Source organism: Oryx dammah, unplaced genomic scaffold (assembly GCF_014754425.2).
Source record: "Oryx dammah isolate SB20612 unplaced genomic scaffold, SCBI_Odam_1.1 HiC_scaffold_10, whole genome shotgun sequence".
In the NCBI taxonomy this organism is placed as follows: domain Eukaryota; kingdom Metazoa; phylum Chordata; class Mammalia; order Artiodactyla; family Bovidae; genus Oryx; species Oryx dammah.
Window position 1 is genome coordinate 1,992,621 of NW_024070194.1, and position 23,698 is coordinate 2,016,318.

At 46.4% G+C, this 23,698-nt stretch overlaps 1 protein-coding gene across 4 annotated transcripts in view; it reads left to right on the forward strand.

Annotated features, from left to right (window-relative positions):
- BCAS1 (brain enriched myelin associated protein 1) overlaps positions 1-20,990 on the forward strand; it is a 99,457-nt gene extending 78,467 nt beyond the window's left edge. For 2 of the 4 annotated variants that reach the window (XM_040248097.1, XM_040248096.1), the window contains 4 exons: positions 3,899-4,072; positions 11,238-11,303; positions 18,156-18,419; positions 19,826-20,990. In XM_040248097.1, the coding sequence (XP_040104031.1) occupies positions 3,899-4,072; positions 11,238-11,303; positions 18,156-18,419; positions 19,826-19,900 (579 nt within the window). In that variant the 3' untranslated portion in view covers positions 19,901-20,990. The remainder of the gene's footprint in view (positions 1-3,898; positions 4,073-11,237; positions 11,304-18,155; positions 18,420-19,825) is intronic. The other 2 variants (XM_040248098.1, XM_040248099.1) reach the window with 2 other exon arrangements.
- Positions 20,991-23,698: the final 2,708 nt, after the last annotated feature.

The following is a 23,698-nucleotide window of genomic DNA, read 5'->3' on the forward strand; positions in this document are numbered from 1 at the left end:
TCAAATCAGAAAGAATCTAAAGAAACTCTAAAATAAAAACTGTCAATATTATCAATATTATCATGGCATAGGTGAAGTTTAAGCGGAGGTAACCTAGTTTGCTATAAATCACTTTCTGAAACTCATAGCTCTAGTAAAAAACTATATAAACCAAATTTCAAGAGTAAATATGGTACAATATTGGAGGCAAAAGTGAACCTTTTGCTGAAATGTGGACTGTCTGTGTTGTACTAGCCATCTTCATTCAGCATACAACATGCCCTGCTGAAGTCAAGGGCCCCCCTGGTAGCACAAAGGTAAAGAATCCACCTGCCAGTGCAGATGATGTGGGTTCAGTCCCTGGTCTAGGAAGATCCCGTGCAGAAGGAAATGGCATCCCACACCAGTAGGCCTGCCTGGACATGACCCTATGGACAGAGAAGCCTGGTGAGCTACAGACCATGGCGTTGCAAAACATTGGACACGACTTAGCAACTGAACAACAGTTGAAATCAAGCAAAGGAGATTTAATTCTAAAATATAGTGCAAATCTGGTTTTCACCATGCCCATCACACCCAAAGTTAAAATGTTCAGAGGCAGTCATATATTCTGAATAAGGAACAGCATTTTTTTTCCAAAGCTCTGGCCTGGAAAGAAATCAGAAAACTATCCAAATAAAAATCAAATTCTCGTGTCTGTATATGTAAATAAGATCCTCACTTAGCTCAAATCCTTCTAGATTTCCACCCTGGATGTTAATGGATCGTTTTTTTTCCCCCTTGGCCGCTGAAAGCCAACTTCTTGGCCTGATTTCAAAGCTAATGAGAGTCTCTAGAAGTCTCTTTTTTTTCCTGCTGAAATAGTTGTGTGTTGAAGAATGGACTGTGGCCTAGGATTTATAAGTTGGCACATCTTGACATTTGAAAAGGCCCAGCAAGAAACCACTGCCACTCAAAGTTGATTTACAGAGTTACTGCCGTATGGTCATTTTATCATATGAGTAATTGTTCCTCTCGTCCCTACACACACACACACACACACACGCACGCACACACACACACACGCACAGGTAACTTGCTGCTTCAACCACACAAGAGTGGTTGAACCCAGAGTCAGTGAGTTAGTCTCTGCTCATTACCTACCTAACGGCCATTCTCATTCCTGCACCCTTTTCCCCTTGATCTTAGGTAAGCTTGGTCACTACCACAGCCCCAAGTATTTGGTTGTGATTTGTCTAAACCAAATCCCATTTTCTTCAGCAATAATTAATCTAGGGATAAGGATGTGAGCTACGTTTGGCCAATGAGAGGTACTCTGAGTTAGAGGCTCAAAACACAGAAATTCACTTGGAGAAAAGTTTTGGTTGTGACCTTCCTTCCTTCTTAGGACATAGGGTTGCGGATGTGATGCCTGAGACTGTGGCAGCTACTTTATGCCCATGAGGTAGCAAATAAAAGGGTGGAAAGCCAAGAATGGCAGAGTCAGAGGGTAGCAAGAGCCCAGGTTCTCAGAAACTTTGTGGAGCCACCAAGCCAACCCCGTAACGTCCTGTTCCATACTGTTATTTGTTAAGACACTATTGGATATTTAGTTAGTGGTAAACAGCGCCATCCTCACTGAAATGGCTAATTACCTGTTGGTATGATATTGGCTCTATCATTCACTCATTTAGACGCTTCATCTGTAGACTAGACTGAGCTTTCTTGAGTAACTCAGTAATCCTTTACTGAGGTGACATATTAAAAATGCCTTGCACATCTGACATAACGAGAGATAGTTGTTGATATCTTTTCTAAACAACGGATTCTTGCATGGTGGGCGATTCCAGATAATTCATGCCCACATTCTCAAAGTGACAACCACTGGTATTAACTGAATGCTTACTGTGTGTCAGGCGCAGTTCTAAGAACTTTAAATATGTTGCCTGATTTGATTCTCAAAACACCTTTCTGATGTGTTGTATTATCCCCATCAAGAAATGAGGAAACCGAGGTGCGGGGACGTTGAGTGGGAACCTAGGATTAGAGCCCCCAGAAGGGGCAGAGTCTGGATTAAGGGGCAGAGTCTGGATTTAGGCCCAGGCTGGCTGGCACTGGACGCTGCACTCAGTCACTGTGGCAGACTGCCAATGCTTCAGCTGGAACTTATCTTACAGAAATGAAATTGGGTTAAATCAGTCCCGGATGTAGAAATCCAGGACCGCACTTGACCGCCAATCCAGTCTCTTATTTGGCCCTGGTCAATGCCTGGTTTCCTAAAGACAGGCCTGGGTCAAGGTTCAGCATCCCAGCAGCATAAACCTCATTACAAACAAGCTTTGTTGGCCAGCTCAGTATTTTTAGTCTCTTAACATCTTTTGATGGGACAACTTAACTTTCATTTGCCACAGTCCCCTCCTTTTTGTCTTACACCTGGTCAGTCCATGCTGACATCACCTACCTTGCATTCTGGGACTTTTGACTTTATAATTTCCCAACCTAGATCTTAGATTACAAAGAGGAAATGCTGGAACTTGTCAATACCTCAAGGAATGGAAGGTGGGGAGAGAGTGCTATGATTTAATCGCCCCGTTTCAGGATGTGTCTGTATGTTAATTCATTGATGGATGCCTTCTTGCTTCAACTGACAATATAGAATGAAGGGTCCTTCTCAATTCAGATCATTTGGGTTATTTGCAAACCAGTGATATTTTCTGCGTGAAGAAAGGAAAATATTTTCTCCACAATCACGCTGTGTTTCTGGAAATGACTTTATTCCCCCACCCTCAACCCTAACAGCAAGAAAAGAATTTGGAGGACACTAGGGGTCTGGTACCAGCCAAAACAAATGCAGAGATGCCATTGGCTCCAGAGACTTCTCTCTGAGGCAGAGATGGCAAGCGTTTGTGGAAAGGGCCAGATAGTGAATGCTTCAGATTTTGGGTTTCCGTTGCCAATTTTTTCATCTTTTTAAACAATTTTTCCAACCCTTTAAAAATGTAGAATCTATTCTTAGCTCAGGGGCCATCCCCAAGCAGACTTTGGGAAGAATTTGGTAGAAGTTTGCCAACCCCTGCCTGCAGAAACAAGAAGGAAGCTAGAAAACTCTTTCCAGGCCAGTTAGCCCCGTCCTGTTGCCAGGACAAATGCAAACACAAAAGCCGCCCCAGGTGTAAGGAGCACAGCGCAGAGGGAGTGAGGCAACGCAGACAGACAGGTCTGGAGTCGGGGCTCAGGTGAGTTGTGTAAGGGCAGGGCTCCTGTCTCAGCCCCACGGCAGCCCCACGGCGGGCCAGCCGCTCAGACAGCTCGCGGAGGACCGTGCGGAGCCCAGCGTTCCTTTGTCGAGTTCTCCCTGCTTCTGAGAGCAGGAACCCCAGTTAAGCAACAGGAGCAAATGGCTCGTCTGAGGAGGAGTGGGAAATGCTACTGAGGAAGCCAGCGCCACGAGAGAGAGGGCTCCCCGCCGTCCTTTCCGCAAGGAGGGTGGTTTCTCTCCAGCGGCGGGCAGCTAGGCTGTGCAGTGGGAACCGTCCCGCCACCGTCCTCAGGTTCGGACTCTCAAGCAAATAGTGACGCCCGATTTTCACGTAAGCCAGGTGTGACTCTCTACGGGAGCCCAAATCTAATAGGGTCTAATAGGGTCTAATAGAGTGAAAAAGGTGCGAAATGTGCCTGAAGGGCCTTCCTTAATAGGGCGTCCTCAGCCGAAGCTTGTGGCCTCACCGGCAGGAAGTTTGCCCCTTCTGAATCCAGGTCTTTGGAGAGCACATGGTGCGGCGGGTTACTGCCTGACGACGTGCTCCTGTAGCAATGGCTCTAGGCTCCAATCTGCAGCAACCATGTGGGTGAGGGGACAACCAGGACCCCACTTTATAAAACATGTCTGGGGATGGGTTTCTTACTCCCCACTGTCTTATCACCTGGCCGGACAATCCAGGTGGTGTGTGACTCACCAGTAGAGGCTGTAAAGTCCGAGGAAGTAGAATCAGCCTTACAAACAGTGGATCTCAGCGAAGAAGGAGAGCACACACCTGAGCTTGCAGAAGAAACGCCCAGGAGAGAAGAACGCAAAGCCTCGAGGCCCTCCCTGATGGCGCTCCTCAGACAGATGGTAAGCTGTGCTTCCGGTTCAGGGCAACTGAGATGCCCGCACCAGCTTCTGAGACCCAAGAACCCAAGGCAGGTGGTCAGCCAGGGCTCTAGGTAGCATGGAAGGAGTACCAACTAAACACCAATTGTGCAAAGAAAATTCCCTTTCGTCCTGCTGATTCAATCACAGAGAATGTCTCTTCGTTGCTTATTTTCCTTAAGCCTTCAGTTCAGTTCAGTCGCTCAGTCGTGTCCGACTCTTTGCGACCCCCTGAATCGCAGCACTCCAGGCCTCCCTGTCCATCACCAGCTCCTGTAGTCCACCCAGACTCATGTGCATCGAGTCGGTGATGCCATCCAGTAACCCTTAACCCCTGCTAACTTCCTCCTTAACAAAGGAAGAGGTCGCCTAGGCCCCTGAGCCATGGCAGCCAACAGTAACCACCTGGAAATTGTGTTATTTACTTTTAATTTTATTTATTTTTAAAAGTTTCCTTCTGTTTTTGGCAAGCATTTCTGCTTTCCTCGTTATGATAATAATATGCAGTTTCCTTTGAAAATACGTTTATTTCCATAAAGAACATAAGGCGTTTTTAAAGGACTGAGTAATAAATAGTTCAATTTATATTTTGATGTTGGAAAACTTTTGAAGGGGATGTGTGAGTGACACAAATTTGGGCAAAGCCTGTTTATAGACAGTTCCAGACAGGATATGATATGAAAGGAAATGACAGTTTCCTAATAGTGTCTGTAATTTAGCTGGTGAATTTGCCCTTCTTAACTTCTATAGCATGGAAAGAATGTGGGCAGACATCTTTGAGTGTCTATGAAGAGTTATGTATATTAAACATCTAAACATCCAGGAACTTAAATAATATAATGCAATCAAACCCCAATCGTTTGGAATACAAAAAAAAAATGTAAAAGGTCATTGGTTTAATTCTCTTTTAATGAAAAGCAAGAATTTCATTATAGTGTGCCTTTATTTCCAGGAGTATTTGGGAATTTAATCCTTTGAGAAAGCAACTCTCTAATTTCACAAGCTCAACCTGTTAAGGAATTCTTTCTAGTCCACAAAACAAAACAGAACAAAACCCTTGCCAGTGGGAGATGAGGCATATTAAAAATCACTGTCAGAGATTGTTGATGGGTATTGTTTTCTTTTATTGCCTAATCCTCATGGAGTAAGAAGTGGTGGGCAATCTGCTTGACCAGGACCCCTTCCATCTTCCTGGCCAGTCATTCTGCAGTTTGGCACTGAAAAGAGGCCTCGAGATTTGAGATTTTTAAATCAATTTTTACATCAGGAAGGAAAAGAACATTTGGCCTCTTTCTGGCAACCCATCTGAATTATAAATGGGATCCCCAAATAACCATCACAACACTGAGGGTGATCCAGCTTTCTCATTTCTGGATGGAGCTGAGAGATACAAAAAAAGAAAAGGCAAACAGAATGACTTTGTCTTCCAAATAATTGACATGAGACTCCTTCCTTTAAAAGAGAGAAAGATATGAGGGACTCCAGACAAAGCACGGAGAGACCTCTCAACCACCCACTGCATCCATTCCAAACACACCCTTGAATTCAAGCGAGGCCCCGTGTTTAAACTCATCCTCCAGAGTCATCCACTAGGTGATGTTTGGGGATGTTTTATAGCAGTGGAGACTGTAAGTCTGAACTGTTAGGGGAACAAATTGGAAATAAGAGTCCTTTGGAATCGACTTTCTGCAGGATATGGACGAGATAGAAAAGGACACAGTTTCCCCCAAGTAACCCTCAGTCAGCTCCTAGCATCCGGCCTCACAGTGGCCATTCTTCTCATTTCCTGTTTCCCATTAAAAGGTTAGACCTGGGAATTTGAATATTAGTGCCTCCTATTAGTGTTCAAACCCCTACGCGTCCATGACGGTTGGGGTTTCCCCTAAAATTCCAGATATCCTAATTATTCATTGACATTACTGAATCATGATTGTACTGAATATATATAAAGATACTGGATTATCATTACATATAAATAAACATATAGAAAGATACTAAATTATCATTACACTATCATGTTCTGATGAACCTTTGCTCTATTGAGGGACGTCTGGTTTGTTTCTGACTTTCTGCATTTCATTTATTCACTTACTCAGCAAATATCATTAAGCTCCCACTATATTGCAGGCAACAGAGATGTGACAATGAGCATAAACAGATGTGGTCCCCGTCCTCATGGAGAACAAAACCTGGTAAAGAACCCAGATTTGGTTTGAACTCTGTGCCACCTTCAGGGAGCACACCCCATGTACCTTCCACTCACAGTCTCCACTGCTTCACCAAACTGCATGAACATCGTTATAACCTATTTTCTGCACAGGTGTTAATATCCCCATGGAGTACACTCCTGCAAGATGGCAACTAGCAATTAGTTTCAGGAAACACTTCCATTAACATTTCATGGCTTCCAAACAAAGTCTTTGGATTTTTGTAGGAAAAATAAAAATCTTGTCTCAGGGCTTGAAGATAGACAGCATCTGGCCCATCACTACGGGATTTTTTTTTTTTTTTTGAGTATGTGCCTAAGCATTATAATTGAATAAGTAAATATTTTAAACTGAATTCAGATATTTTTAGCAGAATATAGTTTTTAATATTAATTGACTTCAGTAATGAGCCAATATTGTAATGAGCCAATATTATAAAATATACAATATTATAAACTTTACAATACTGTATATTATAAAACAGTATATTTATATTTAGTAATGAGCCAATATTGTACATTTAATTTAATTAATCATCCCTTTAATTACAAATAAATAAATTTAAAAAAATAATTGACTTTAATAGAAGAGAAAACTCAATTACAAATACATCACCCTCATTTTGTAATCAGGGTTTCAATTCATCTGACCATTGATTTTTCTACTTTCTAGTCTTCGTTTCCCTTAAATTTCTTTCAGATAGCATATTTTCCTATCTCATGGCAAAGTACCTGTTGGTTGAATTTGTTTTTTAATAAATGCATTGCCCAGTTGATTTCCAAAGAAATCTTTTTTCCCAGAAATTATTCTTTCATAAAATCATTTTTCACATAATTATATTTCAAGGAAAAGAAAGCAGAGTCATGTGAGTCCAAGCATCACACTGGCCACGTGTCGGGGTAGCACTTCACAAAGATCCCACGGGCCCCTGCAGCCTTTGGAAACAACTTCGAGGAATGGCTACGACAGCCGTCACACCCTAAATAGAAAGCGATGCCCATGTGTACTCAACGGCGTGTCAGGAAATTGGCTATTTGAAGCACTCGTGCCTTTTTACAAAGTGACCCACAAACCAGGTGGGCAGATGAAACCAGCAAGGTGGTGGATGGAAGTATAAAGACGTAGATTTCCACTTTGTCAATATTAGTAATGCCTTGCCCTTGAGAGGTGCTTTCTCCCGCACACTGTTGCCACAGTGCTCCTCTAATCCTCCTCCTGCCTCTCTCTTTAGACCATTGATTTTGTAAGAAACTCTGTTGGAATAACCATCTCAGGCTTAGATAAGAGAGACTCTTAAACTTTAATACTGGGAAAATTAAATGCCCAAATGAGACAGCCATGAAATCAGAGGGGTTTTGTTAATTGCATCAATCTAGTAAGTCTAAGACGGAGAAGGCCATGGCACCCCACTCCAGTACTCTTGCCTGGAAAATCCCAAGGACGGAGGAGCCTGGAAGGCTGCAGTCCAAGGGGTCGCTGAGGGTCAGATACGACTGAGCAGCTTCACTTTCACTTTTCACTTTCATGCATTGGAGAAGGAAATGGCAACCCAGTGTTCTCGCCTGGAGAATCCCAGGGACGGCGGAGCCTGGTGGGCTGCCGTCTATGGGATCGCACAGAGTCGGACACGACTGAAGTGACTCAGCAGCAGCAGCAGCAGTAAGTCTAAGAAAACCTGCTGACGTGGATTGTCTCATGGAAAAAAAGAGCGTTCTTTGTAAGGTTAACTCGAAAACAAAACACAGGAGTCTTTTAGCCAAAGTTTTTGATCTTGGATTCCTCCCTGAGTATTAAAATATGAATACCAAGTTGTTCTTTAAGGAAAGGCTTTTTAAAGTGGCATTTGTTTTGGGCAATTCCTGTCTTCACCAGAGACTTGGCATTCCTTCCTACCCTGAAAGGGGACTCTGTAGTACTTGGTAGGTCTCAGCTATTAATAGTAATAATATAGCTGCCGTTTGTTTATTGCATGCAAAGTATGTGGCCAGTCCTGTGCCAAGCACCGTGCATGCAATAACTCACTCATAACACAAAATCCCTGCCCGCAAACCCTCTTACTGGCCCACTGTGCAAATGCGGGTACTGAAGACTCTGTGTTTAAGTGACCTGCCAAGGTCGCGGAGCTGTGACTGGCAGAGGCAGAATGCACACTCGGGCTTTCGTTGCTTCTAAAGCTCACCCTGGTACTCGCATGTTATTGATGCTTCCTGTGCTTCTGGGAGCTGTTTTCTTTAAAAGCAGATAGAACAGCCAAAGGTCCACTTTTGTGACTTTCTTATTAATGTTCTCTGTGGAAACATCATGTTTATGTGTTGGGCTTACCTGAAATGACACATAACAAAGCAAAAGATGGGAGAATTAATCCATGGCTTTCGCAAAGCTTGGACACCAGTTTTCTGAAGGTTCTTGCCACTAAAATGAGATTTATGTTGGCTGTGTCATTTTGTCTGAATTGTCCAGTTCCGTTTCAAGTGAGCCTCTTGGTAAAACACAAAGGTTGGACTCAAAACCTTTGTTTATCCTGGAGCTTTCTAGCAGATCCAGTTCCTTGAATCTGTTGTAATGAGGCTGATTTAGTAAACAATCAGGCTATTGTACTCGCTAAAATAAAATGTCATCCCAATTCTTTAAAATATCAACTTCAGTTGAAGTAAATCTCTATCAAAATACATTTGCATTCCTTTCAAAGAGATGGGAACTGGCCAGCAAACATTTCCACTAGGATTTTGAATAAGTGATGTATATCGGAGATGCTTCAAACATTCTTTGAGAATGAAGCTATAGTCATGCATTACACAATGAAAGACATTTAAAAAGTGATTTTATTAACATGCAAGGCTTGGTTGCAAATCCAAGCCCTGAGATGCTTCGTCTTTGATTCCCATGAATAAAAATAAACTCTGTAAAGAAAGTTGCTCAATAATATCACACTGGGAAATCTCCGAAATTACTTAATAGTCTTCAGACTGTTCTTTAAAGTACTAAATAGCCTCTGAAAGGATGTTTTCATCTCTTTAAACAGCAAGTCTGTTATTTTTGACAGCTGGGGGAAAAATAAGCTGCTGTGGTTACAGTCCTTTGAGTACAAAGCCCAACAGGAACTATTTTAATTTATCACTGAAAGAGGGCTCTGCAGAGAGGAAAGAGAAGGGCTGGAAAGAATGCAAGAGAGAGAGAGACAGAGAGAGAGACGGAGGAAAGGAAGAAGGGAGGGAGGGAGGGAGCAGGAAAGTAATCGTCAGTACCTGCTGATGTTGAAGAGACAGCAGACAGACTTAAGAAGACTCTGTCTAAACTCACCCTGCTGCTGCTGCTGCTGCTGCTGCTGAGTCGCTTCAGTCGTGTCCGACTCTGTGCGACCCCACAGACGGCAGCCCACCAGGCTCCCCCGTCCCTGGGACTCTCCAGGCAAGAACACTCACCACACAGCTACCTTTTCATAAGTGCAGCTTGGTAGCTCAGTTGATAAAGGAGACCCAGGTTTGATCCCTGGGTTGGGTTTCCTTCCTCTGGAGAAGGAAATGGTAACCCACTCCAGTATTCTTGCCTGGGAAATCCCATGGACAGAGGAGCCTGGCGGGCTGCAGTCCATGGGGTCGCAAGGGTCCAACACGACTTAGCAACTTAACTACTAAACTATACCTCAAAATGAACAGCAGAGAACAATCATGAAAAAGCTGAGGGCAGTCTCCTTTACTTTTTTTAAAGACTTTTAACTTCTTCGCAGTGATTTCCCTGGCATCCTGAGGGTCTGTTTTCAGGATGGTAGCCTATATCCACTACTGCCAAGGGAACCTGCAGATTCAATCCAAGGCCCCTTTCCCGCAACTCCCACCAAAGGCCAGCAACAAAGGGAAGAGAGAAGAAGGCAGATCTCATTCTTAAAGTGGCAGGTACCCAGCACTAGCCAACTGAAACAATTAAATTTAGGGAAGTTAAAAGTCTCTGTCCTAGGGGGATGTAACAAGACTCCTAATGTCCATCAGCTTTTCCTTAAAGATCACTTTGGCTGGTTTCTGCCTTTCCGCATTCCCTAACGGCCAGCTCGTGAGGGCAGGACCCCGTGTTCTAAAGGACACTATAGAGCGTGTTTGAGCAGGAGGGTCAGTGACAACACAGCCCGAATTCTAGAGGCCCCAGGAATCCCAAAGAGGTCAAACTTCTAGGTGAGACCTGAAGGAGCTGGTTGTAGGGAGCAAAATAATAACCAAGAACCCTTTTCCCTGCTAACTGTTCTCAAGAAGACAGGCCTTGTAGAGCAACGCAGGAAGCCTAGAGGGAGGAGAGAGCCGGCTTCCACCTGAACGGGTCTAACCTGTGCGCAGGGAACAGATCCTCCTTGGCCTCTGGGCTGGACAGCTCTCAGGAGACGCTGAAGTGGCTGGCGCCAGAATCACGCTGGTAGAGCCTCTGGTTTAGATTGTCGGTTTAAGGAGCCAAAGCTGTGACTTCAACCCCATTCAGCACGGCCCTGATGCCACCGGCCACGGCGGGGGTGCTAAGCATCGGAAAAGAGAATGTTCAGCATAACCCATCTCTCTACAAGGGGCAAAAAGGGCTACAAGACACCCCCACTTAAATGCTGCCAGCGGTTTAACTCTTCACTTATTTACTCATACATTCTGTGTGTTCTCTGATGTTCTGGTTCCAACATCAGTGTTTTCATCATCACTTATTTACCCCAGAATAACATAATCTCAGGATTTAAGACCTTTATTGTTGTTTTTGGAGACCAACACTTGAATTTAGCCAGACTCTGGTTACAGATGGCATGGAAATTATGTCTCATGAGCAGCGCATTTCTCATGGGTCTTCCATTTATCTTGGCCTTGCACCTCAGCGATGAATGACTGAGGTCATCCATTTCAGAACTTCCCTTGCTTTTTCCCTGTTGCTGTGCTCATGGTCGCTGAAAGGCCATTGTCTGTTTGTTATTTTAGTCAGTGAAAGGGGATGGAGGGATCACCCACTCTGAAGAAATAGATGGGAAAGACTCCAGCTACCAAGTAAGTGATCGGTAAGCTCGGTTGGTGTGGGTTTAGCTGCTGTGTTCTTGGTTCTTTCGAGCCTCATGTCCATTCAGTTCTCAGCCACAGCCAACACATCCGACATCTCTAGGTCGGGCACCTACTGTATACCAGGCACCATCTTGGACTTTGAAAATGTAATAAATGTCCATCACTGTGTTTCCCAGCATGCGCTACCATACGGTACCATGGAGAGGAGAGAAAATGAGTGTTTTGATTTCTCTTCTTACAAAGACACTAATCCTGTTAGTTGAGGGCCCCATCTTTATGACATTAATCAGCCTTAGTTTTTTACTCCAAATACGTTCATGGACAAGCTGGCTTTCCTCAGCTATTTCTTATTGTAAAGTCTCACACGCGCTCTCCCCTCTCTGCACGTGGATAATTCCTCCTCGTTCTTCACATCTTGGCTTAAACGTCACCTCCTCAAAAACCTTTCCCTTTCCAGCCATCGTCTCTGCACCTCGTGCTTTAACTTCATGGCACTTATTACACGTTGCAGTAACTCATTTGTCCGTTAGTCAGCTGTCTCCCTCTTCCCCTTCCCACCCCTGTCTGGAGCACTTGTGGAGCAAGGAGGGGACCAGGGACCTGTTCTATTTTTTTTCATCACACTGCATGGCGCCTGGTACATAGTAGCAGCTATTTCTGGAACAGATGAGTGAAAGACATGGGGTCGTGGGGGCTGCTTCTATCAGTTTCTCTGTCCTAAAGAAACAGTTATGTTTTTATAACTATATCCTTTTTTTTTCCCCAGTGGGAATCATTTCATGCTCAACATCCTATTTTATAACCTGTACTCTTTCTTAACTTAGAAATATACCTCCAAAAAAATGTCATCTATATTCTTCTTCTAATTTCGGCAATACAGAGACATGGTTAAGAGTATGGGCTGCGGGCTTCAAACTACCTGGGTTTGAATCCTGGCTCAGCTGTATTCTGGTTTTGTGACTAAAGGCAAATTACCAATCCCTCCAGGCCTCAGTTTCCTCATCTGTATAATGGGGCTAGGAAACGTACTGCTTTATAGGGCTGTCATATTTAGATAAATCTATACATGTGATGGTGATTGCAGCCATGAAATTAAAAGACGCTTACTCCTTGGAAGAAAAGTTATGACCAACCTAGATAGCATATTCAAAAGCAGAGACTTTACTTTGCCAACAAAAGTCCGTCTAGTCAAGGCTATGGTTTTTCCTGTGGTCATGTATGGACGTGAGAGTTGGACTGTGAAGAAAGCTGAGTGCTGAAGAATTAATCCTTTAAAACTGTGGTGTTGGAGAAGACTCTTGAGGGTCCCTTGGACTGCAAGGAGATCCAACCAGTCCATTCTGAAGGAGATCAGCCCTGAGATTTCTTTGGAAGGAATGATGCTAAAGCTGAAACTCCAGTACTTTGGCCACCTCATATGAAGAGTTGACTCATTGGAAAAGACTCTGATGCTGGAAGGGATTGCAGGCAGGAGGAGAAGGGGACGACAGAGGATGAGATGGCTGGATGGCATCACTGACTCGATGGCCATGAGTCTGAGTGAACTCCGGGAGTTGGTGATGGACAGGGAGGCCTGGCGCACTGCGGTTCATGGGGTCGCAAAGAGTCGGACACGACTGAGCGACTGAACTGAACTGACTGATACATGTCAAGCACTTAGAACATTCCTGGTAGAAAGGAGTCAATGAATTTTACTTGCTGTTTAATAGCATGAGCTGCCATAAGAGAATGCCATCGAGAGGAGAGAGAATGAGCATTTTGGTGTCTCTTCCTACAAAGACACTAATCCTGTTGAATCAGGGCCCCATTCTAATGACCTCAATTAGCCTTAATTATTGGCCTGGCCAAAAAGTTCATTCAGGTTTTTCTGTAATATCTTACAGAAAAACAGGAACGAATGTTTGGCCAACCCAATTCTTCCTTACTCCACACACTTTCGCACTGGGGCTTAGGACTTCAATATATAAAGTCATAGCTTTTGCTGCTGTTTCATTACTGTTATGGCTTCTGATGATAAATTACTACCCTGTGACGTTCATATCACAAACACACACATTCTAGCAATTACTAAATAATTTATTATTTCTACTTCCGTGATAGTTGGTTTCTCTTACACATTTCAACATGGAATAGATTGCCTTTTACAGCATTCAGATTGTTTTTATCTTTCTTTTTTAACTGACTACTATACCCACCCTTCCTCCAAACCTATATTCTAGACCCCTTTGGAACTAAAAATCCCAAAGGTTACTGTCTTGGAAACATGATAAACTTCTGTTATTCACTATGGAATATTCACATATGTTTGTACATTTTGTCTGGAATCTGACAGTGAATCAGTAGTGCCCATCATTTTGATTCTAAACTCTGACTGTAGTCACTGGAAGTCTGAATGAGCTGGAAATGTCATTCTATTTACACTCATCTAGGAATGTTGTGAGAATTCTGTTTTCCAGGGTCTTGGATACAGACATGAGAAGATTTGTGTGAAGTATTGGGAGATGACAAATGCTTAGTTTAATTTTAGGAGGAGGGGTAGACATTCTCTGCTCCTTTTAGAGTTTCCCTCTCTGAGTTATAAAAGCCTTAACTGATGCTTCCACAAACAGAAAGCATGAGGAATGCCCAGCCTGGGTTGGCTTCCAGTGTCTGAATCAAATGGGACCTTCTGATGATCTTATCCTCCAGCTTCCTGCCAACGTCCCTGGGTTCTAGGAGGGGACACACTCGGATGATTCAGATGTGAATAAGTTTTGTTATAAATTTCCAGAATGTATAGGGTCAGACCCTAAGCAAAGATTCTGAATCTTCTGCATTTCATGACAAAGCAATCATACACTGTCCAAATTCTTAGCTCATTTTGAAGGAAAAGGACTCAGTCATGTATTGTTTCCAGAATTTAGCTTCTAAGCTTTTTTTAAAAATTAAGCTAATAGCGATGGCATAACCATGTGGTAAATAGACATGACCCACTGAAAGCTCCTTTCTATAAAAAAAAAATCAGTGTCAAAGGAAAGCTGTTTGTGGGGACTCCCCACTTCACACCTGAGTGATGAGCTAAGGGAACTGTTTTGGAAACATTGGGAAGGCCAGTTGCTGGCCATTTATTCCAGACTGACCATGCATCAGGCGAGGTGCCGGATATAGAGCAATGGAAAAGACACAGAGGGGTCTTATCCTCCAGAGCTTCGCTTCTATCAGAGGGAGTCAGAACACTTCCACATGAGCAAAGAAATCCCAAATATAAAGAAAACTCAGCAGTGTTCCCCAAGAAGGGGGTCAGGCTTCCTCAGACTCTCTCAGCTGGGGCTGCGTCTCCAAGGAGCACAGCTGAGCTGGGACCCGATGGGAAAGAGGCGGCCTCTGAAGCCCCGAGACACCCGAGCAGCAGCGCCGCCAGGAGGAGGCTCTGCTTTCAGAGTCAGTTTGTGCAAGGAGAAGAGCCCCTGGCGGCTGCAGCAGAATGAACAGAGCCAGCACGAGGCCGGTGAGACACGGGGGCCCCCGATCCAGCAAAGATTTCCTGAGCGCCTCCTCTGTCCCTGGCACTGGGACCCACCGTCCCGCAAAGTCACCGCTGAGTGTTAAGCCAGGAGGACCAATTCGTCCCAGTTTGCCCAGGACTTTCCTGGTTTGGGGGCTTCCCAGGTGGCGCTAGTGGTAAAGAATCCACCTGCAATGCAGGAGACCCAAGAGACGCGGGTTCGATCCCTGAGTCGGGAAGACCCCCTGGAGGAGGAAGTGGCAGCCCACTCCAGTACTCTTGCCAGGAGAGTCCCATGGACGGAGGAGCCTGGCGGGCTACAGTCTATGGGGGTGAAAAGCAGGAGACCCAAGAGACGCGGGTTCGATCCCTGAGTCGGGAAGCTCCCCTGGAGGAGGAAGTGGCAGCCCGCTCCAGTACTCTTGCCTGGAGAGTCCCATGGAGGGAGGAGCCTGGCGGGCTACAGTCCATGCGGTCGCAGAGTCAGACACGACCGAGCACACTGTAACTTCCTGGTTTTAAAGCTGTTAAGTTCCATGTCCTGGAACGCCCTCACTCCCAGAGAGGCCAAGCCAGTTGCCCTCTTTGTGTTTGGCATCCAGGCACCACCTCCTCCGTGGGCTTTCCATCACCAGCTGTCGCAGTCCTAGCAGGGCCGTGAGGGACGATTGCTTTGCTGTATTCTTACTCCTATTCAGAAGAGGAAGCTGAGAGGTCACACCGTTTATTCCCGGTCACACAGCAAGGATGTGATGAACCAGAGCCACTCCATGATGTCTTGACTCCAGACACTGAGCTCTCAGTTACTCATTGTGTCTTAAAATCCTCTACGGGGCAAAGCCGGTTAACGGGGTGTGGGAACAAGAGTGGCAGAGTCGCTGGTTTCTGCCTTTCTGCAGAGCAGTGTGCTGGGGATGTCCGCCTCCTTCTAAGGCGAGTGTCTGCTCTGAGTGCCTGTCATACTTGACATCTTAGCATCTGCTACAACTTAGGGAGCTGGGATCCGACAAAAACACTCAGGAGGCGTGCTTGTACAGCAGCTTCTCGGGGAGCCCTGGATGCCTGAGGCTTTGCTCCGAGGAATCCCTTCCTCCAGGGTGCTGCAGTCTGGGGAAGCCTTCAGGACCGGGCAATTTTTCTCTGTCTTCTTGCTCATGTCTAAGAGGTGTGTTTGATCCACTGATGTGAAATGATTACTCTCTGCCTTCTGAATCAAAACTACCACTTTGCCGTAGAGCTCTGTGACCTAAGCTTTATGAGTCACAAGTTGCGCGTGTGTGCCCAACTTGTCCAACTGTGGCCGCAGGAATAATTGCGCTTGGGTGTTTGCTATCAACAGGGCTTTAAAGCTTCTGCTGTCAGTATTTTTAAACGAACATATTTTGCATTTACCATAATTCGATTTCAAGTTTCCACTGAAAAAAACTAGATCTGAGAGTGCTGAGCTATAATCTAGTCATATCTTTGGTGGATCTGAGCAGCTGTTGCCCTTTTAAACAAGGCATGTGACATTCAGCTCACCACAGTCTCCCCTGCTCCAATGTATCTCCCCAACATCTAGGCCAGCATTGCTTGAACTGTTTTTCTTACACTGGCGAAATATTTCTTCGGCCTTAGGTTGCTTTTCAGTTCAGTTCAGTTGCTCAGTTGTGTCCGACTTTTTGCAACCCCACGAGCCGCAGCACATCAGGCCTCCCTGTCCATCATCAACTCCCGGAGCTCGCTCAAACTCATGTCCATTGAGTTGGTGATGCCATCCAACCATCTCATCCTCTGTTGTCCCCTTCTCCTCCTGCCTTCAATCTTTCCCAGCATCAGGGTCTTTTCCAATGAGTCAACTCTTCACATGGGGTGGCCAAAGTATTGGAGTTTTAGCTTCAACATCAGTCCTTCCAATGAACACCCAGGACTGATCTCATTTAGGATGGACTGGTTGGATCTCCTTGCAGTCCAAGGGACTCTCAAGAGTCTTCTCCAACACCACAGTTCAAAAGCATCAATTCTTTGGTGCTCAGCTTTCCTTAGAGTCCAACTCTCACATCCATACATGACCACAGGAAAAACCATAGCCTTGACTAGATGGACCTTAGTCGGCAAAGTAGTGTCTCTGCTTTTGAATATGCTGTCTAGGTTGGTCATAACTTTCCTTCCAAGGAGTAAGTGTCTTTTAATTTCATGGCTGCAGTCACCATTTACAGTGATTTTGGAGCCCCCCAAAAAATAAAGTCAGCCTTTACAAGTGGGGAGATAAGGTCACCACTTGATTATCCTAACCCTTAGCCTCTTTCGTGTTTTTATTTTATCTGTATGGCCCCCAGTGTCATTTCAGTTCAAGTAAACTATGGGAAAAAGGCTTTGACCTCCTAATAGATTTTTGGTGGTCTGTAATTTACCTAGAATTTTTGATTTTACAGCCTCATTCCCCCAAACTATAGGAACCAAGTAGGATTTTGAACATTGCACTTTACCATGGAAAATATGTCCATTCAAAACTACAAATAAAACAATCGCCTTCTTTTACTGCTGTTTTATGAAATGGCAGTGTCACACCAGAGATCAAGGGAGAGAATCGTGTAGAGAAGAGGAAGCGTCCCCAAGAAAAGTCACACGTGGTGCAAGTGGGAGAAACCCTCTCACAGCTGGCTCACGCGAAAAGGGGCTTCAGGAACAGCTAGATCCAGGGGCGTGTGCGATGGCAACGCCACATGGGGTCTTTCTCCCCTTCTCTCTCTTCAGCTCTCATCTCTGCTTTTCCTCTGTGTCCCCAGGGTTAGTTTCTTTTTCAAGCAGATTTTTTTCCTAGAAATGGTGATAGTTCTTGAAGCTCCAGGCTTTTATCATCACAGCTTCCGGCTCAAAGGAAAGGGAACAGACCTCTCTCTTGCTTGTTTGGCGAAGCTTTGAGATCAGCTGAGGTTTAGCTGTGTTTGGCCAGTCTGAACCAATCCCAGCAGCCCAGTCATACGCAATGCTCTGGTTGGCCAGATCTGGGTCACGTGTCCTTGTCCAAGGATGAAATTAGCGTGTGAAAACCGCAGGGAATAAACCAGAGAGAGAGGAGTGGTTCTCCAAGGAAAACCCAGCTTCTAGTTCTAGAAGAAGGAGTAAAAAATGCTTGCCACGGAAGCATTCATCAATGAATGAATGATCAGATTGGTAAATAAATGTCCCCACTGTGATTTCATACCATGAAAAGTATTTGCACATCTTTTCTTATTTTTTTCCATCTCACCCAGGACTCACGAGCACACAGACACCATCCACCCTTTGAACATCTGTCTTAACGTATTTATTCACCTGCTCCTGAGCGGTGTCTTGCCGCCACTAAAAATGCACTTTGTTTGAACTTGCTCTAGACCTCGGAACCCACGGAGAAGGTGGTCGCTCCGCCACAGCCGGAAGCGGCAGCTGCGGGCCAGAAGGGCAAAGAAGGCCCGTCCAAGGGCAAGAAGGCCGCCGCGGAGACCAACAAGCAGAAGGGCGACAAGCAGGAAGCCAAAGAGCCGGCCCCGGGCGTGGAGCCGGCCGCCGCAGAGGCGAACTCGCTGCCGAACGGGGACAAGCCCCAGAAGAGACCCGAGAAGCGGCGGCAGTCCCTCGGGGGCTTCTTCAAGGGCCTGGTGGGTAGTCGGGGCGCCTCCCCTCTCGGGGCTTTTGGGCCCCTCCAAAGGAGACCGGCTGGCTGGCCACCAGGTGGCCGGACCTTTGCCAGACAAACCCTGAGCGCCTGCGGGGGCCCAGGGGCAGAGAGCCCGGTGCATGCAGGCGGGTGGGATGCTGGCGCGGGGCGGAATAAAGGAGCTCCGTTTCGGGCAGTGGGCAGCTCAGCCGGCTGTGCGGGCTGCGCAGAGTACTAGCCCGCTCCTACGCGAGCAGGAAAGCTATTAAAACTGTTCAGCGAGGAAACGCTGGGCCCTTGCTTATGGCCTTCACGGACTGTTCTGCTGCTGGAGTGCAGAAACGGCCATAGCGGGGCCACAGCCAAATAGATGGGCAGGCAGCACACTTCTCGGACCGCCTCGGAGAGCTGACGGCGCTTTGGCGCCGTGATGCCTGCAGAGATGGTGAGCGGCGGGCAGACACCAAGTCTCGTTCACCTCACCGAGCCTTGTCTGAGGCCAGGCTTCCTGGCATTCGTCACCTGTTTAATGATGGCAACACCCCTTTGGGGCAGAAACCCTTCTTCCTCAGTCCCTCCGTCTTCCTGTTGTCACGAGACTGCAGCAGCGGTGGAGAAGAAGGGAGGGCTTTCCTGCCACTTTGCAAGGATCCAGTCAAGCCCCGAGGGCTTCCAGGCTGGGCACGTTTCCCAGGGGGGGTTGCCTGATCCCTCTCCCGAGAGGGCAGTGCTAGCAGCAGGCCTGTCAGCAGTCAGGGAACCATTGCCACCTCGTCACCTACGGAAAAGGAGCTTCTAGCTGCCCTCAGCCGCGCCCAGCCCAGCCTCCCTCCCCAGAAGCTACACCGCCAGCCGCTCCCCATGTGACCTTTGCCCTCCTGGTGACAGCCTTCATTCTGGCCCCTCTCTCCTCCTTCTATACCTGCTGCTTGGACTCGGATAGGAAACAGCCTACTTGGCGTTACATGAAAACTTTGCAGAGATACATTTTGTAAGCCAAATAAACAGCCAGTACGGTTAGAAAGTGAACAGAGGGTTGATGGAAATTAGCTCTACCTGGGGACGGTCTTCTACACCGCCCTCCCACCCCCGAGTACTGTTCTTAGCGCATCATAAGCCAGGACTCGCTTTGTCTTGGAACAACCCTCTGAGATAAATGTCATCACCTTTATTCTAAAGATGAGGAAACTGAGGCACAGAGAGTTGTCATTTGTCCAAGATTTCACAAAGCTAGAAAGGGATATACCCAGGCCTGGAACTCGGGCAGCTCAGCAGAGACCATGTCTTACCCACCACCCACGACTACGGCGTATTTATTTAGGACAGCAGCTGGCATAAAGTGCTCCATACCTGGCGACTGCTGTTGTTGATATGACAGATCGTCACCTTCTTTTGTATTTCCTCCAGGGACCGAAGCGGATGTTGGATGCTCAAGTGCAAACAGACCCCGTGTGCATCGGGCCAGCGGGCAAATCCAAGTAAACAAATCTTCACGACTCCCATCAGGTTCCGCCACCGGGATGTCTCCTCCCCACTCCGTCTCCCCCGAAACCCTCTCCACGTGTATGCTTTTTCTTCTGATGGCCATCCCATGAGAGTCTGCCTCTGAATTAAGCCTGAGCTGTTGTATATCGAGGTGTATTATTTACGTCTGTGGTCCAGTCTTCCCTGGAAAATAACTGTAAAGATGGCTTAGCAGGTTAACTAGCCAGGTCTGAAGATGGGTCCCAAGCAGGGTCAGGGAGGGGCAGAGAGGACTGCATTCTGGTTAAGTTATGAAAAAGGGCCAGGGGCAAGTAAGTTGCAGAAGGGAAAAGACTGCTGGAAGGAATTAAGCTTTGTAGTCAAGGCGTGCTCATCCTCTCGGCTTGAAGAGGAGAGGCGAAAATCCGTTTGTTTAAGTTCACGTTTCAAGGAGGGAGACCGTGGGCTGTGTGTTGTTGGGAGGTTGCCAGTTTTCTGGAAAGGAATGTGTAGGGAATGACAAAGGAATGAATGAGAGTTGTTTTTCAAATAGGGTCCTTGAACGTTATTGACGAGAGGGAAAAGATTGACTGGAGAGGACTTGACATGATTTGGGAAAACAATTGCTTTTTGAGGCTCAGTGACAAGGGCGAGGATTACAACTTCAAAAAAAAAAAAACACCCCAACCCAAACCAAATAAAAGACGTTGCGAGTTTATTTTTGCAACACTAGGGGGCGCCAAGGTCTCCATTTTCGTCCCGCATCCCGTATCCCTAACAAAGATTCGGTCTGCAATCTTACATTATTAATGTTTCTCAGATGGCTGAGGGGCTTGCTTCATCTGTTCTGTCTGACACTTATCTCAAGTCTGTCTGTAATTTCCTAATGTTCTCAGGATGTGCTCTGATAAAACCCTCCCATAACCCCAGTTAATAATAAAAATTTACAGATTATTCAAATACCTGACTTTTTTTTAATACTTGTACAGAGGAGTACATAGGACCATGGTGTATTAAAGTGTAGTTCAAAACCTAGCCATATGATCGACTGATATCATGTATACTGTATCTTTTTCTGATTTAATAAAAAAATACGTTGGCATCTGAACGATCTTTTAATGTTCCGCTTTTAAAGCAGGCCGGGAGCTCTGTGTCTGCGGTGGCTTTATCTCCCATGTCAGAAGATCGATGTTCCCCCTGCATCTTATTTCCTCTCCCAGATCTTCCTCGATCTCATACGTGGGCGTGTGCACACACAGATGTGTGCACGTGTATATTTGCACATATGCACGCACACACACGTGTGTAATATATACACACTGCCTCTGGCCACACTGACAGAGTAGAGCCTGGCACAGAGACTCGGTGCCGGTGTGAGCCTGAAGGCGGGCTCCGGGAGGAAAGGGAGGAAGAGGAGCACGGGGCAGGGTCTGGGCTCAGCTGGAGCGCAGTTTCATTCTGTCTCCCAGGGGGCCCTGGAGCCTGAATCATATGTGAATCGTACCACAAAGTTGGTTCTACCTACAGGCAAGGAGGCTGGCCTTTGTCCCCCTGTTGGTGAGTCATGGACCACCCCGGGAGGTGTCAGGCCAGGCAAACTTCTACAGTTGAGCTGAGAAGCTGGGATCCCTTGGGCTGGAGGTTAAGAGTCAGTCGAAGTGTCCACCAGTGACACATACATCCAGGTGTGTGTTTATAGCCACAGATGCACACACACTCAGGAACGTGTTTCCATACAGGGATAGACGCATGCACACGTTCACAGTCTTACACAGGCAAACAGACACGTGTGACTGACACAGAACCACGGGCCCCCGCGGCTCCTACAAACCCTCTGCGTGTACAGTCCACCGCACCGTGGCTAGAAACAGCACTAAACGCCTGCTCCTGAGAAGTCGATACCTTAGGCAAAGAACACTGTGGCTTGGGCAAAAAGGCCTTTGGAAAATGTGTTCAGGACAAAAATATTTCACCAAAAAAAGTTTGGGAGGCCCTTGGCTCCCAGGACCCGCTGGCTACCAGCTTGGACCGGCTGGCTGCACCTGAGAGCTCAGCTTCCAGAAAAGACCAGAGGCCTTTTCCTTGGGGTGGGTTTGGCTGCTCCAGCCCTCCTGCCTGAACCTGGACATTCCTCACTGTTTGTGACTCACCCAGCTGAGAATGACCTCATGCTGCTTCATGTCTGCGTGCTTAACTTGGCCAGATCAGGGGAAAAAACCCTCTGGGGAAGACCTCAGTGGGGGATGACTTTCCCTCCATCATCCCCATCATAGCACATGGGATGATTCAAGGCAAACAGGCAGCCGGTCACTGCTTTGTCTCTAAACACCGCGGGGGTTGCCTGGCATGACCTTTGAGCTCTGGCCACGCCAGTCTGTTGAGAAAGGTGACAGTATTATTTGCAAGTTTCACCTCACTGGACCCAGGGGCTTTTTGCCCTGATGAGAAATGTCTCCAGGGCGAGACTGACTCACTAATGCCAAAGGAGCCCTCCCACCCCGGAAAAAATTTTTCAAACTTTTAAAAAGAAGTTCTCTGCTGAGAATCTTGCTGCAGAGCATGCCAACGGTTTCCGTAACTGGTTTCCCATCCTCCTGGCCAAAAAAAGAGAGCCATCTTTGAATGAAATTGCTTGTTCTGTTTTTAAGAAAACTTAAGCCAGAGAGGACTCTAAAAATTATTGGGGAGATTCTAAAGCCAGTAGTAGCCTGCGAAGCAAGTTAAAATTCTGTTTTTTTAGTTTGGTGGGGTTTGTTTGGTTTTGATTGGAAAGCCCATTCCTGACCGATTTGCAATAAATGCTAATTTCCATGCTTCCTGTTGGATTAGGGGTGAAAAGAGTAGCCACTCCCCAAGTGAGTCCAGGAAAGCTCCGAGGACACAGATTCACAGAGGGGCTGAAGTTCTTTAAGCGGCAGCGCCCAGGAATGCCCTTTGGATAGCAAAAACCACCCACAGTAAAATGTTAAGAGCACCCCAAAATAGAAAGAGAAATTAATACCTGGGGGAGGGGGCACAAGTGCCTTTTTGAAGCTGACATGCCCGTTAACTTATTATGTATTTTCAGGTGCACAGGGAAGTGTCTCCATGGCCTCTGCAGGACCTGGGCTGTCGAGCTGAATTGGCCACCGTCAGGGAAAACCACCACCAGCAACAGGGAAATGCTGCTTGCCAGATCCAGCCAACGGCGACGTCTGGACTGATATCCGTAAAAGAATTCATTCAAATCACAGTTGTTCTCAGCAGCCCCTGAGGTCTCTCATGAATTCATCCTGGGGAGAGGGGCACAGGCCACCCAAGGAAAATGCCAAAAAGGGAAGGAAAAGAGAAAGAGAGTGAAGTCCTTGTGGTTTTGTTGTGCCCCCCTGCCCTTTAAACAAATTATCAGGGATTTGCGCGCCTGCACACACACACACACAGACTCTCGAGCTGCATTGCTGTTGTTTGTGTGCAAACAGATGCACTGGGGTCCCATGTAATGAGACTCCAACAGGTTCGAATCTGCGCCTTGCTGGCTCCTTCTCAAAGTGCCTGGAAGGGAGCAGGCCTGATAAGCAGCATTTCTTTTGTCAAAGAATCCCAAACTGATCTAGAATCAGCTCACCACGCTACCTGGCAGAGGAGGAAAGGAAGGTGACTGCCAGTATTCACTCACCCGAGTTGCAAATGCAAGGAATGCGCTTTGCAGAAATCTAAAATGATTCTTACCAGCTTTTAACTATCCTCCCAAGCCCTTTCTCGGCCTTTTATTAATAAAAAGGCAGTTCGCACGGTGAGTAGAATTAAGCTCCTCTCGGGTATACATCTTGTTCATTC